Raw genomic sequence first — 16,646 nt, forward strand, 5'->3', positions numbered from 1 at the left:
CACAAGTGATTGCATATAGAAATGTCTGGGGTTATAAGAACCCTTATTTCACTCTACGCATCAACCATTGTTTGAGGAGCAGCCAGCCTCTCACTGTGCGACAGGTGATATTCTGCCCAAACTCTGCATGCCATGGGCTCTCCAAACCTGTTCCTGAAGCTACCCAGTGCTTAATTTGGGAAACCAAGTAAAATCTATTTGGGAACATCGATAGTAACATGTTTTCACAACAAAACAAATGTCATTAAACTGTTGACAGTCCCTCACTGCACGCTGGAGAAAGGAATGAAGGAGATGGAAATACGCACAGTGGTGAGACATTCTGTAGCTAAATGTAATGTCAGGCTATTAATTATGGAAATTCCTTATTACTAGACTATCCAAAATCAAATACAAATTCACTGTAATTGTAGGCTAACTAGCCTACTCTGTAAGCCGCCCTGAACAATCAATGTACCAACAGCATCGCATAGGCCTATGTTCTCCCAGACTAATGGATAGAAAGTTTCGAGCTTAGCATACGGTAACCAGTCCTTCCAGTATGCATAATATTACAGTCCATACTCAAATGCGATTACTTGAGTTTGTTTTGTGCTACAATACATTCGGAAAGTATTCAGATCCCTCGTCTTTTTCCACATTTTGTTACGTTACAGCCTTATTCTAAAATATATTCAATTATATTTTTTTCCATCATCAATCTACACACAATACCCAATAATGACAAAGGAAAAAACGTTTTTTAGAAATGTTTGCAAATAAAAAACAGAAGACCCTTAGACTCAAAATTAAACTCAAAATTAGACTCAAAATTAAGCTCAAGTGCATCCTGTTTCCATTGATCATCCTTGAGATGTTTCGACAACTTGATTGGAGTCCACCTGTGGTAAATTCAATTGATTGGAGATGTTTTGAAAAGGGGCATACCTGTCTATATAAAGTCCCACAGTTGACAGTACATGTCAGAGCAAAAACAAAGCCACGAGGTTGAAGGAATTGTCCGTGGAGCTCCGAGACAGTATTGTGTCGAGGCACATATCTGGGGAAGGGTACCAAAGCTTTTCTGCAGCATTGAAGATCCCCAAGAACCCAGTGGCCTCCATCATCCTAGAGCTGGCCACCCGGCCAAACTGAGCAATCGGGGGAGAAGGGCCTTGGACAGGGAGGTGACCAAGAACACACAATGGTCACTGTCAGAGCTCCAGAGTTCCTCTATGGACCATCGCTGCAGCTGTCTACCATTCAGGCCTTTATGGTCATATGCCTCAGTAAAAGGCACATGACAGTCCGGTTGGAGTTTTCCAAAAGGCACCTAAAGGATTCTCAGACCATGAGAAACAAGATTATGTGGTCTGATGAAACCAAGATTGAACTATTTGGCCTTAATGCCAAGTGTCACGCCTGAAGGACACTTCACCATCACTACGGTGAAGCATGGTGGTGGCAGCATCATGCCGTGTGGATGTTTTTCAGAGTCAGGGACTGGGAGGCTAGTCAGGATCGAGGGAAAGATGAACAGAGCAAAGTACAGCGATGTCCTTGATGAAAACCTGACCCAGAGCTCTCAGGACCTCCGACTAGGGAGAAGATTCACCTTCCAACAGGACAATGACCCTAAGCACACAGCCAATACAAGACAGGAGTGGCTTCGGGGCAATTATCTGAATGTCCTTGAGTGGCCCAGCTGGTGCCCGGACTTGAACCCGATCAAACATCTCTGAAGAGACCTGAAAATAGCCGTGCAGCGATGCTCTCCAACCAACCTGACAGAGCTGGAGAGGATCTGCAGAGAAGACTGAGAGATAAAACCCAAATACAGGTGTGCCAAGAAGACTCCATGTTGTAATCGCTGCCAAAGGTGTTTCAACAAAGTACTGAGTAAAGGGTCCAAATACTTTTGTATTTTGAATACATTTGCAAACATTTCTAAAAACTTTTGTAATTTGTGTGTAGATTAATGGGGGGGGAGACTATCAATTTTTTGGGAATAAGGCAACAAAATGTGGTAAAAGTCAATGTCTGATTTTTTTTGTTTGTTTATCTCTTATTTTACCAAGTAAGTTGACTGAGAACACGTTCTCATTTGCAGCAACGACCTGGGGAATAGTTACAGGGGAGAGGAGGGGGATGAACGAGCCAATTGTAAACTGGGGATTATTAGGTGACCGTGATGGTTTGAGGGCCAGATTGGGAATTTAGCCAGGACACTGGGGTTAACTCTTACGGTAAGTGCCATGGGATCTTTAATGACCTCAGAGAGTCAGGACACCCGTTTAACGTCCCATCCGAAAGACCGCACCCTACACAGGGCAGTGTCCCCAATCACTGCCCTGGGGCATTGGGATATTTTTTTAGACCAGAGGAAAGTGTGCCTCCTAATGACCCTCCAACACCACTTCCAGCAGCATCTGGTATCTCATCCAGGAACTGACCAGAACCAACCCTGCTTAGCTTCAGAAGCAAGCCAGCAGTGGTGTGCAGGGTGGTATGCTGCTGGCAATACTTGTATAGGCCCTGTATAGGCTCGACCAAATGTACTGAAGACATCTTAAATATGTTTTTCTACATTGCGTAATATGTGGTAGTCTATTAGGCTATGTATTGTATAAAGGCACAATCATTATTTTAATTCAGGCTTTTCTTTCGGGCTTGGGCTATAGGCGTATGCATAAGCTCTAATATGGGTCTGGGTGTTCTACATGCGGCAACTTAAATGTTTTGAATTAATAATCACCTTTGAGAAAGCTGTCTATTTTGTTGTTTGGAATTGAAATAAGATCCACAACAACCATTTTTTCCACTGTTCTAATTCTCAGAGTAAATCACTCAACGGACATTATGAAAGCTTAACCAAGTTTAATTTTTCCCAGAGGGTCAGTACAGCTGCATTCAGACAAGCACTGATATTTAACCGTTCCTCATAGGCTGAGTCCCCTCCTACCCGTCTGTACAAACATTGTTCTTTACTGCTAGGCAGGACACTAGTATACTTTTTATTTTTCCCATAAGGTGACCTGACCTCAACCCCCCTCCATCTTAATCCATGGCTTCCCTGCACTCAACACATTCCAAGCTTAGTTCCACACACTATATACCTTTCTCCTATAACCGTTAACTTCTGGTGTAGACCCTCTAAACCTCAGCACTCCATCAGTGACATGAATAAGTATATTTCATATTCTCCGAACCCAACACCCCTCAGTTTCAACCTGTTTCACTTTTTCCTTCAAGTTGATCCATCACAGGTCAAACAATATAGCAGTGAATTTCAAAAGATTATAACTGTTTTGATAATTGTTTGATGTGATTTTCAATTATATTTGCATTGATGTCAGAGTGATTTAGAGACAATGGCGCACTGAATACCGACCTGGTGGTTGTTAGCGAGTTGGGTAATACCAACGTATCAGAGCCATTCATGTAGCCTACAGCGCACATAGGAGTAGATTACCGGGACTCAACGGTCAGGTGAAATTTGACTGCAGTCATGAATCGTGACATCCGGTGTGGGGGTAATATGGTCACCGTAACAGCCCTAGTCCTGTAGCTACCACTTTGAAACTGCATGAAGAACACATACACATAATACATTGTGTAACTGTGTGAGTGAAGCGTTACAGTTCTTTGCCATGTCATCTAGTTGATTCTACCTTTAACCAAACTTAGCATGTTGTGTATAATGACATTGGTTGTCAATGAGTAAGCCATGTTTTCTGTAGTATACCTCATGTCCAAACATTAACTTCATATACTGTAGCATTGTTGTTAATCTTCATATCTTCTGACATTCATCCCATAGATATTTAACAACGTCATACGGCACTGGGCAAGATATTGATGAGAGAATTGTTGAAGGTAGGATTTAACATATAACTTCCTAATCATACTTTCTCTTCTAAAGTTGAAGAGATCCCAAATACTTATTTTGTGCTTGTGAATTTCAGCAAACCCCCTGCTAGAGGCATTTGGAAACGCCAAGACAGTCCGGAATAACAACAGCAGTCGTTTTGGAAAATTTGTGGAAATCCACTTCAATGAAAAGGTTAGCCATCATTTTCTGTGGAAAAACATTTTTTCGTCATAAGGAATTTCAGTATTTTCAATGTACAGTGCCTTGCGAAAGTATTCGGCCCCCTTGAACTTTGCGACCTTTTGCCACATTTCAGGCTTCAAACATAAAGATATAAAACTGTATTTTTTTGTGAAGAATCAACAACAAGTGGGACACAATCATGAAGTGGAACGACATTTATTGGATATTTCAAACTTTTTTAACAATTCAAAAACTGAAAAATTGGGCGTGCAAAATTATTCAGCCCCTTTACTTTCAGTGCAGCAAACTCTCTCCAGAAGTTCAGTGAGGATCTCTGAATGATCCAATGTTGACCTAAATGACTAATGATGATAAATACAATCCACCTGTGTGTAATCAAGTCTCTGTATAAATGCACCTGCACTGTGATAGTCTCAGAGGTCCGTTAAAAGCGCAGAGAGCATCATGAAGAACAAGGAACACACCAGGCAGGTCCGAGATACTGTTGTGAAGAAGTTTAAAGCCGGATTTGGATACAAAAAGATTTCCCAAGATTTAAACATCCCAAGGAGCACTGTGCACGCGATAATATTGAAATGGAAGGAGTATCAGACCACTGCAAATCTACCAAGACCTGGCCGTTCCTCTAAACTTTCAGCTCATACAAGGAGAAGACTGATCAGAGATGCAGCCAAGAGGCCCATGATCACTCTGGATGAACTGCAGAGATCTACAGCTGAGGTGGGAGACTCTGTCCATAGGACAACAATCAGTCGTATATTGCACAAATCTGGCCTTTATGGAAGAGTGGCAAGAAGAAAGCCATTTCTTAAAGATATCCATAAAAAGTGTTGTTTAAAGTTTGCCACAAGCCACCTGGGAGACACACCAAACATGTGGAAGAAGGTGCTCTGGTCAGATGAAACCAAAATTGAACTTTTTGGCAACAATGCAAAACGTTATGTTTGGCGTAAAAGCAACACAGCTCATCACCATGAACACACCATCCCCACTGTCAAACATGGTGGTGGCAGCATCATGGTTTGGGCCTGCTTTTCTTCAGCAGGGACAGGGAAGATGGTTAAAATTGATGGGAAGATGGATGGAGCCAAATACAGGACCATTCTGGAAGAAAACCTGATGGAGTCTGCAAAAGACCTGAGACTGGGACGGAGATTTGTCTTCCAACAAGACAATGATCCAAAACATAAAGCAAAATCTACAATGGAATGGTTCAAAAATAAACATATCCAGGTGTTAGAATGGCCTAGTCAAAGTCCAGACCAGAATCCAATCGAGAATCTGTGGAAAGAACTGAAAACTGCTGTTCACAAATGCTCTCCATCCAACCTCACTGAGCTCGAGCTGTTTTGCAAGGAGGAATGGGAAAAAATTTCAGTCTCTCGATGTGCAAAACTGATAGAGACATACCCCAAGCGACTTACAGCTGTAATCGCAGCGAAAGGTGGCGCTACAAAGTATTAACTTAAGGGGGCTGAATAATTTTGCACGCCCAATTTTTCAGTTTTTGATTTGTTAAAAAAGTTTGAAATATCCAATAAATGTCGTTCCACTTCATGATTGTGTCCCACTTGTTGTTGATTCTTCACAAAAAAATACAGTTTTATATGTTTATGTTTGAAGCCTGAAATGTTGCAAAAGGTCGCAAAGTTCAAGGAGGCCGAATACTTTCGCAAGGCACTGTATGTAATGCATTGCAGTGTGTTGGCCAATTTAATTGTTGCTTCATCGGCCTACATTTTGTGTGTGTGTGTGTGTGTGTGTGTGTGTGTGTGTGTGTGTAACAGAATAATGTGGTAGGTGGCTTCGTGTCCCACTACCTGCTGGAAAAGTCAAGGATCTGCATGCAGAGTAAAGAGGAGAGGAACTACCACATCTTCTACAGGCTGTGTGCCGGAGCCTCTGAAGACATCAGACAGAAGCTGCACCTTGACTCCCCTGACAGCTTCAGGGTCAGACACACACACACACACACCACACACACACACACAGAGAGAGAACACGACCGGTGTATCACTGAAGAGTGTAACCAGAGAGTGTCAAGTCTTTGCATACCAAGTTGAGAGAATGGATGGATGAGTCCTTTTGAAAGAATGCTGCAAATAGACCTGTTCCACATGCCTCACTGAGTTCTTTGAGAGAGGGAGGTCATCTGTTCCTCTCCCTGCCTAATGGTCGCCTGTTCCTCTCCCTGCCTAATGAAGCGACACAAATCCCGCTGCCAAATTCTTCCACCGTGAAGCAAATTGTGTCAATGGAAAAACTCCATTGAATCGTCAATCGAAAATGGTGGACATTTTCCAGTGTTTTTTTTTCTTTTTTAGTTGTACATTTTCCACTAAAAAGTATGAGTTGGCACACACCCAGAGACAATTATTTAGTGTAGAGGTGCTGACTAATGGCAAATTAACTGTATGCTATAAAAATAACTAGTTGCACACTATATTACAAGCTCACAGTAATTTATTGGGTAAACCACCAAAGTTTTGGCATCACTGTGTCTTCATTTTTCCTCTTGACATAATCTTACTGCCAAATAGTGTAAAAGTAGTCCTAGACAACAGAGGCTTTCCACCATGTTCTCAACTGCCCCAAATACAGGCCTATGTCTGGTTAGTAGTGTTACGCTATTCTCTACATGACCACGAGATGTCATGTGTGCTATATCCAACAAACTAAAGTCTGTTACTTGTTTGAAAGTGGAGAGAGTCTGCACCTACTTAGTATTTGTTAGGCATTTCTCTGTTCCAGCTGAGCCCCCAGTGAAACTAAGCGTATGTTTGTGAATATGGGATTTGTGATGTAATAGAACTGTGATTGGTGTTCTAGAACTAACACACTAAAGGTGTTAGGGGATTACCTCAATTATTTGGTTAATTTCACCTGCGCTCTAAACAACGCTATAACAATGCTTCAACAACTATAGTTGTTGTTTTGGGTATTTTTCACAGTACGATTATATCAAGTCTCCACGGAGACAGTCACATCAACAGAGGCAATTCATTCCAAAGCTATTAAAACCAAGCCAACCGTGAAGCCACTTTTACATAATAGATAGTTCATTGAACATGACAAAAAGCAATGCCACTGTTTTTGAATTTATTGTTACTCTACAAAATTAATTAATTACTAAATTAAACAAATAATTTATTAGCATCAATACTGGAGTTGAGAGAGCAGAGATACTGGCTGAGGATAGGTATACACGACCAGACTTGCTATGAAAAAGCACTATTATCCCTAATGCTACCTCATTCACTTGGCACATAAGCCACTTTTACTCTCTTGTTCCAAGTCGTCGTCAGTCTCATTCAAGTCATATGTTCTGCCGACGTCTATATCTCTCAATTTTATAAACATATCCCACATAGTTTGGCTTATATGGTTTGTCTATCTACACTTATGTTATTTATTGAATGCTAATTGTTTGTGTGTGTTCTCCTTTGTCTTCGTAGTATTTGAATCGAGGATGCACAAGATACTTTGCCAGCAAGGACACAGACAAACAGATCATGCAGAATCGCAAGAGTCCTGAGGTACTGTACCTTTCAGCCTATTCTGTTTTACCTCTCTGACCAGTCAGGGCCTTCACAGCTGGTAGTGCTTGATTTATTCCAAATCATCTTGGCCACAAATGGCTTTGAATTGAATGTGAATATGAACTTTAAGGACTGAGTAGTCATTTATTTAGTCGTATAAATATATAGACTTTTTGGGCCAGGTTTTCATGCAAAACTGTATCAAGGTTTGTCTTCAGAAATCAACATCTTGCGTTCCAAACGTTATTGTACTGTACGTTCACTGAACATTGATATGAGAGAAAGCTCTTAAGTAAATTATTGCACGTATGGAAATTGGGCAAAAAAAATCCAAATCAAATGAGAATTTGTTGTTTCAGAATTAGTTGAGGTCTGTGTTTTTTGATTACATTATGTCAGATGTGAAAATAATTCTAATTTTGCCCATGCAGGAAATGTGATTAATTGTGTTGTTAACTCTCATAAGAATAACGCACCATTTTTGTCCCTCGGGTGTGTTACCAATACATTAATTTCACTGTGTAAAGTAGGAACATGTATCATTGTTTGCTTATTAAACATTTATTGTGCACAAAAAAGGAAAAGAAATAGAAACATTGGCACAGGTGAAAGTCTGGCCAATCTCTTGTAGGCTATGTGTGAATGTTATATGTTATATTCCTATGTAGACCTGTTTGAGTTGGTCTATGTTTTTACCATTTTGACAATTAACCAAGTGTACCTTTTCACAGCTTCTACTCAGTGTGTTGAGAGAGCAATGATCTCATGACACTTGGCGTGTTACTAATCAAGGTTGTTGTGCGTCTCTTTGCCCTGCCTCGGGTCAATGTAATGCAGGATAATAAGGTGATGACGCTTTCTGTAGGAGACGCTCCGTGTATTATTCACGATGTGAACCCTGAGGAGAGACTCAGCTTCACATGCATGGGATTGTAGTGCAAGCAGGACCTTATGCAGAGCATGTTTCTTTATCAATGTGCATGGATGGGGTTTTGCCATTTTTTTCTTTGTTGTCTAGTTTCTATCTGGCTCAGAATGTCACAGTGTGGTGTATTGTCAGTCTAAATAGATATTGTTACAGATACATACTTATGACTGGTCAGTGGAAATGTTTTAATATTTAAGCCAATTTCCTGCGATTCTACACATTTCTCCATGGAGCTGAGAGAAATTGTTTCAGTTTTATAGCTAATGTCGTGCCATTCTAAGTGTTCTTTGCTCAAACATTATAACAAAATCAATACTATATATACATTTATTTTTTTACATGTTCAATTCTCCCCGACTGTCTCGCTTTTATTTTGGTGATTGCTAGTTCTGAAAGATTATATTATTTAAAAAATATATATATATATATATATATAGTTCCATTGTCTTTTCTACATAGTTTATCTGGTTTTAGTCTTGGTTTACACTGAAAGTGTTTTTCCATCCCAGATATATATTTTTGGTGACTATTTGGGATTTCAATAGTAGAAAAATCCCTGCTGTAGTAGTATTGAACAACGTAACACTGTGACATTCGCTTTGGTGTGCCTCTGTTTCTGCTTCCTCCAGCCCTCCTTCAAACCAGAAATCACAAATCCACTGTACTTTTCTATACCTCTGCTTATATCTGTCAGTGGTGGATTTCTCATTTCTGATACTGGGATAGTGAGAGCGAGCATTTGATATGTCCGTGTGAAACAGGTAACGCAGAGATGCGGTCTTAAGGGCAGATATTCAGAAGGCGGCCGAAAGTTCTGGTGCAAAGGTGTCCATATTTATTCACAGTGTTCAATAGTGCTAGCGGCAATGAATATTTACAAAACAGGTAGACAATAGACTTACTTCTCAAAACAAAATAACAAACTCCATGCGGCAGGTGGCCTAGTGGTTAGAGCGTTGGACTAGTAACCGAAAGGTTGCAAGATCGAATCCCCGAGCTGACAAGGTAAAGCTGACAAGGTAAAAATCTGTCGTTCTGCCCCTGAACAAGTCCGTCATTGTAAATAAGAATTTGTTCTTAACTGACTTACCTAGTTAAATAAAGGTTAAATAAATATATAATAAAAGCTTAAAACAGGCTTACCCTGTAGCTTCCATAGCTCTTACAAGTTGTGGGTGTACCTGGCTCAAGGAGCCTAACCACTTGAATTCTAAAACATAACTTAATTACTCTCCAAAACAAGCCCAAGGTACACTTCCTGGAACATACCAATATGTAGGGCAATAGAACACCAACACCTGGCTAATACAAATGTACCTGGCATCCTCGTAATTACCTCTTTACAAACATTCTGTCTAAAACAAACGTGACCACTTCCATGTACACACACGCGCATCTACAGTGTGCGTAGACCCAACCCAAATGACACAGACGGGACACACGGCACTCCGACACAACGTGGGAAGTATGAACAAAGGAAAACATTAACAGAATGAATTAAACAGAGTTTCTAGCTCGTGGGTGTTAACGATGATTCTCTGCACAGAAACAGCGCTTCACTCGGCTATAGACCGGTAAATTACCGCATTGATGTGTGCAACAGATTATATGAAACTACTTTTTCCATACAAGCATTTTCCTTCCGAACTGGGCATAAACTACACTGAGGGACAAAACATTAGGAACACCTGTAAGTTTCCATGACAGACTGAACAGTGAAGGCTATGATCCAAGTGAAGGCTATGATCCAAGTGAAGGCTATGATCCAAGTGAAGGCTATGATCCAAGTGAAGGCTATGAACCAAGTGAAGGCTATGAACCAAGTGAAGGCTATGAACCAAGTGAAGGCTATGAACCAAGTGAAGGCTATGAACCAAGTGAAGGCTATGAACCAAGTGAAGGCTATGATCCAAGTGAAGGCTATGATCCAAGTGAAGGCTATGATCCAAGTGAAGGCTATGATCCAAGTGAAGGCTATGATCCAAGTGAAGGCTATGATCCAAGTGAAGGCTATGAACCAAGTGAAGGCTATGAACCAAGTGAAGGCTATGAACCAAGTGAAGGCTATGATCCAAGTGAAGGCTATGATCCAAGTGCAGGCTATGATCCAAGTGAAGGCTATGATCCAAGTGAAGGCTATGAACCAAGTGAAGGCTATGAACCAAGTGAAGGCTATGATCCAAGTGAAGGCTATGATCCAAGTGAAGGCTATGAACCAAGTGAAGGCTATGAACCAAGTGAAGGCTATGATCCAAGTGAAGGCTATGATCCAAGTGAAGGCTAGGAACCAAGTGAAGTCTATGATCCCTTTTTGATGTCTCTTATTAAATCCACTTCAATCAGTGTAGATGAAAGGGAGGCGACAGGTTAAAGGATTTTTAAGCCTTCAGACAATCTAGACATGGATTGTGTTTGTGTGCCATTCAGAGGTTGAATGGGCAAGACAAAACATTTAAGTGCCTTTTAACGGGTTATGGTAGTAGGTGACAAGACGCACCGGTTTAAGTGTGTCAATAACTGCAACGCTGCTGGGTTTTTCACGCTGAACCATTTCTCGTATTAAGAATGTTCCACCACCCAAAGGACATCCAGCTAACTTGAAACAAAGCATTGGAGTTGACATGGTTCAGCATCCCTGTGGAACGCTTTTGTCACCTTGTAGAGTCCATACCTGGTGAATTGAAGCTGTTCTGAGAGCAAAAGGGGATGTAACTCAATATTAGCATGGTGTTCCTAATGTTTTGTACATTCAGTGTATATTTAAGTGTTAATGCCCGAGAAACCGGTGTTTGGAGGATATATTGGCATAAGTGTTGTTATGCCTGAGACGTTCTTATCACTTGCTTGCTAGCTAGCCAACTACAGCTAACTTACAGCCAAGTCAAAAAGTGCAGCCAGAATAAAAGTAGCTGCATTTGTTTAAGCTGTTTTCTAGTGATGTTTTTTTGGATTCATCCATAACAATGAGCTAATGAGGCTCGATTTCACCTGGCATAGATATTGTGCTTTACTTGTCAGGACATTGTTGCTCAGAGGAGAGGAGCCAACAACACAGCTAACACAATCACTTCAAACTGAAGCTGGAAAGACTGCAAACTAGCTGCACTTCGTTTCATCTTTTTTCAATTGACATTTCTTTGTATAGATCCATAAAAATTATGCCAGATGATTAATGATTTCGACCGGCTGAGAAACGCTGCCTGCCTGTCTGTCTGTGTGTGTCTCGTCCAGACTCCCCACACGTTCATTACTATGAGACAGCTGGAGATCGAATTTGGATATTGAAACAATGTTGCAAATGCCGGAGAGACAGACAGCAAGGTTTATACAAATCTCTGGTGTTGAAAACTAAATGTTAGTCTAAAAGAAATGTGAGAATGTGTAGATGCTTTTTATAGTGGAGATGTTCATACCGTGCCTGGCTGTGCTTATTGCACGATCAGATGGAACAGAGTAAATAGGCATTTTTAACGTCATAGATTTAGCCGGTGGTAACTTGTGGAATAGACACCGGCTGGAATGCGGTTTTAACCAATCAGCATTCAAGATTAGACCCACCCATTCTTTAAACTGTAGCTTACTGCTAACAAAGGACTGTATACTGCTAACAAAGAACTGTAAATGTAGCTTACTGCTAACAAAGAACTGTAAACTAGCTTAATGCTAACAAAGGACTGTATACTGCTAACAAAGAACTGTAACTGTAGCTTACTGCTAACAAAGAACTGTAAACTAGCTTAATGCTAACAAAGGACTGTAAACTGTAGCTTACTGCTCACAAATAACTGTAAACTGTAGCTTACTGCTAACAAAGAACTGTAAACTAGCTTAATGCTAACAAAGGACTGTAGACTGTAGCTTACTGCTAACAAAGGACTGTAAACTGTAGCTTAATGCTAACAAAGGACTGTAAACTGTAGCTTACTGCTAACAAAGGACTGTAAACTGTAGCTTACTGCTAACAAAGGACTGTAAACTGTAGCTTACTGCTAACAAAGGACTGTAAACTGTAGCTTAATGCTAACAAAGGAGCTAAATAATATTAATAGTCATGTGCAGAATAATGCTTCTAGAAAGAAAAGGCAAAATGCATAAGAGAAATAGAATGAGCTATTTTAATGTAATGACAGATTACACAATGTGCGCGTTCGTGAAGAGTGGGCATAAATCCACTTCGTCCCAGGAAGTGAAGCCTACTGTATCACTGCAGACTTGTTCATACAGTAGGATAGTTTGCTGTGTGTGTGATGGCTCTCACACGACTAATGACAGCCTACAAGGGACCAGGAGTTTTCCCATAGTCAGGCCACATGATGCTGGAAAGACTCCTGACCTAAACTAGTACAGGGCCTGTATTCACAAATAGTGCTGATCTAGGATCAGGTCCCTAGCACACCTACTCTAAGACTCTTTGTGAATACGGGCCCAGGTGCAGTATCCTGACTCTCCAGTCTCACCTTCTTCCAGCATGTGAAGCTGGGTGCCCTGAAGGACCTTCTGCTGGACGACCAGGGAGACTTCAACAGGATGTGCGGGGCCATGAAGAAGATTGGCCTGGACGACACGGAGAAGCTGGACCTGTTCAGGGTGGTGGCCGGTGTGCTGCACCTGGGCAACGTCGACTTTGAGGAGACTGGGAGCACATCGGGTAAATCAAGTTACCTACACAACCTCTCTCTTAAGGAGTTTTCACACATAGCTCAGAGGTATAGTTTGATTCAGTTTGGTTATTTATTACATCATCTTTTTTTTTTTTTAAATGGTTCGGTTGGTTTCACATTGCCAAATGTCAAATAAACTAAAACACCTAAACAAAATCATGTGTCCATGCTAGTAATTTGTTTATTGGCCAAAAATACATCTATGAAAAAGTTAAATCCATCTATGACTGTCAAGAAGAATCACTTGTGTGTCCCGAACATCGTATTACTTTTGCTTTGGTCTTCCAACAACATGCGATGTGAATAGGTTATATTCAGCAGCCTATATCCCTGCTCATAAATGTGCTGCTATACTCAGAATGTTTCAGCCATATCAAGATATGATGCTGCGTGCATTTCATCAAACAACCAATAATAGTGCATGACTCTGTTTTTTTCCCTTGTGTTTTTTTACGAAACTCATTCTCACCTGCAACGAACCCCGGTACGAGTTGAATGAAACTGAGACCACCCTTTTGAGCAAACCATGGTGCGTTGTTTACTGCGCTCCCGAGCGTGGATAGTGTGTTCACACCAGCCCAAACAAACTGAAATAAGGGGGGAATTTAGTAAACCGCTCCAAACCAGTTTGGTGTGAAAGCCCCATTAGTGTAGCTCTCTCGTCTCCTCTAGTCTCGTCTCCTCTAGTCTCCTCTCCTTCCTCTAGTCTTGTCTCCTCTCGTCTCGTCTCGTCTATTAGAATGTCCCCGTAGATATACATACAGGCGCAGAGTTCTCCCACGCCACCTTGCACGACCTCTCCTCTACACGACTCTCTTCTCGTCTCTTCTCCTCTACACTACTCTTGTCTCCTCTCCTCTTCCCTCCTTTCCTCTCCTCTTCCCTCCTTTCCTCTCCTCTAGTCTCTCCTCTCATCTAGTCTCTCCTCTCATCTAGTCTCTCCTCTCATCTAGTCTCTCCTCTCATCTAGTCTCTCCTCTCCTCTTGTCTCTCCTCTAGTCTCTCCTCTCCTCTAGTTTCTAGACTGGTCTCCTCTAGTCTCGTCTCCTCTAGTCTCTACTACTCTAGTCTCAACTGTTCTCGTCTACACTACTCTAGTCTCCTCTCTTCTTGTCTACACTACTCTAGTCTCTTCTACTCTAGACTCCTCTCATCTCTCCTCTGGTCTCTTCTCTCCTCTAGTCACGTCTAATCTAGTCTATTCTACTCTCTTCTATTCTAATCTCCTCTCCTTTCGTCTACACTACTCTCGTCCCTTCTCGTCTACTCTCCTCTTATCTCGTCGACACTACTCTCCTCTTGTCTCCTACTCTCCTTTCATCTCATCTCATCGCCACTACTCTCCTCTCGTCTACTCTCCTCTCCTCTACTGTTGACCCACCCTATTCCGTACAAATTTGCGCAACCGCGGCATTCAAATGAGGCTGCAATGAAAACTAATGGGACTGTAGTGACTAAGTTTCTATTCAAGCGTTGATTGACATGGTAATGGCTCGAATAGTATTGGAGAATTGTTGAAAAAACGGACCCCTCTGACGCTGTACGTTACATTGTGACGTGTCATGACGTAACGTACAGCACGCATAATGCAACTAATTCTGTGTCATACAGCCTCTCCACCAGGTGTAGCGCTTCTCTCGCAGATTAACAACAAAACAAGACAGGGACAGGAACAGGGTAAGGCGGGGTTACCTAGTGAATTGTACAACTGAATGGATTCATTTTTTGCATCATCACTGCAAGCCATCATGACTCTTAAGAGCCGCGACAGCCGCTGTTTACTTCTGAAGATAACTTTAGCGCCGCCCAAAATCCCGATTCAAGTTCGACACAAACCTTCAAATAGATATGTAATGACACATTATATAAACTCTTTATAGTGTTATAAATTAGACATTTTAGAGGTGATACGTTGGACAGATCGGGTGAAAAAAGCTGTTTCCCCACACGGCTAATCTCCCCTTTTCATTATCACGCAGTAGGTTTTGCTACCCAACCCGCCATTTTTAAAAACCTGACCGAGCTCATTGCCTTCTTCAATCATGCAGAGATGGGCAGCATGAAGGTCTCCTCATTGATTTTGCTGGAAAGGGGAGAAATTGTGCTTTACAATGGTATTCATATTACAGTTGACCTGGAAGTATTTTTGGGGCGCTAAAATAAGGTCAATTGTACATTACAGCGCGATGTACAAAAGTGCGTTAGCTAGCTATAGTCTCCTCTCCTCTAGTTTCCTCTCCTCTAGTCCCCCCTCCTTTTCTTTCCTCCCCTCTACTCTAGTCTCCCTGACTCTAGTCTCCTCTCGCCTCGTCTCCAATAGTCTCCTCGACTCTCCTCTAGTTTCCTCGTCTCTCGTACCCTCTCCTCTAGTCTCCTCTACACTAGTCTCCTCACCTCTTCTTTCTTCTCCTCTAGTCTCTTCTCCTCTTCTCTCCTGTAGTCTCCTCTATTCTCCTGTAGTCTCCTCGGCTCTACTCTAGTCCCCTCTACTCTAGTCGCCTCTAGTGTCCTCTTCTTTCCTCTCGTCTACACTACTCTCCTATTGTCTCCTCTCCTCTACTCCCCACCCCTTGCTGACACATTCTTCTCTGTCGGGTCTCACTGTCCCACTTTGGAAGTAGACCCATTGAAAAGAACATGCTCAACTGAAACCACTCTCCTATAATGTAACTGACCCAGAAGTGCTGAAATGCATCTGACAGATAGGAAAAGTCATGATTCAAGCTGAAGATGGATGATGTAATAGAGTACTGCCTGGAGAGCAGATATTACCTGGAACATCGCACGGTGCTCTCGCTCCTCTGAAATGGATACATCTGCCCATTTCCCTCCATCACACCCTCTTCCTGTCTTTGCAGGACATTATCTAGGCCGACCTCACTGCCTGCAATGAAGCCATTACGTCTGCAGAATGTGTGGCGTGTGTTCACCGTGAGATGCTGTATTCAAGCAATAGGCAGCAGAAAGAAAGAAGTAGAATCCATCCAAAATCCAATTGAAGTGGCATGATGGAAGTTGCCCGGTTCTTTGTGTGCGCGCCAATCATGTGTGTGTGTGTGTGTGTGTGTGTGTGTGTGTGTGTGTGTGTGTGTGTGTGTGTGTGTGTGTGTGTGTGTGTGTGTGTGTGTGTGTGTGTGTGTGTGTGTGTGTGTGTGGTGCGTTTGCGTGTCTACTTGTGTGTGTGTTTCCAGGCGGCTGCATCCTGATGAACCAGTCCAGTCCGACACTAGCCTACTGTGCTGACCTGCTGGGTTTGGACCAGGAAGACCTGAGAGTCAGCCTCACCACCAGGGTCATGCTCACAACAGCAGGGGGCACCAAAGGAACAGTTATCAAGTAAGAATACCTCTAAATTAGATGAGTATATTTTATTGGTTTCTCGCAGTCATAGACTGAATTGTACACCAATTTACAATCATAGACTATAAAATAGTAAAATCCTAATTGATTGTAAATCTACTACT

The 16,646-nt window shown here is 41.8% G+C and overlaps 1 protein-coding gene across 3 annotated transcripts in view; it reads left to right on the forward strand.

Moving 5' to 3' along the window:
* The window catches only part of LOC139375370 (unconventional myosin-VI-like), a 106,538-nt gene that overhangs the window by 38,027 nt on the left and 51,865 nt on the right, over window positions 1–16,646 (forward strand). For all 3 annotated transcript variants that reach the window (XM_071117092.1, XM_071117093.1, XM_071117091.1), the window contains exons 7-12: window positions 3,800–3,855; window positions 3,945–4,042; window positions 5,842–6,006; window positions 7,510–7,590; window positions 12,989–13,169; window positions 16,374–16,518. In XM_071117092.1, the coding sequence (XP_070973193.1) occupies window positions 3,800–3,855; window positions 3,945–4,042; window positions 5,842–6,006; window positions 7,510–7,590; window positions 12,989–13,169; window positions 16,374–16,518 (726 nt within the window). The remainder of the gene's footprint in view (window positions 1–3,799; window positions 3,856–3,944; window positions 4,043–5,841; window positions 6,007–7,509; window positions 7,591–12,988; window positions 13,170–16,373; window positions 16,519–16,646) is intronic.

Source organism: Oncorhynchus clarkii, chromosome 19 (assembly GCF_045791955.1).
Source record: "Oncorhynchus clarkii lewisi isolate Uvic-CL-2024 chromosome 19, UVic_Ocla_1.0, whole genome shotgun sequence".
Classification (NCBI taxonomy): Eukaryota; Metazoa; Chordata; class Actinopteri; order Salmoniformes; family Salmonidae; genus Oncorhynchus; species Oncorhynchus clarkii.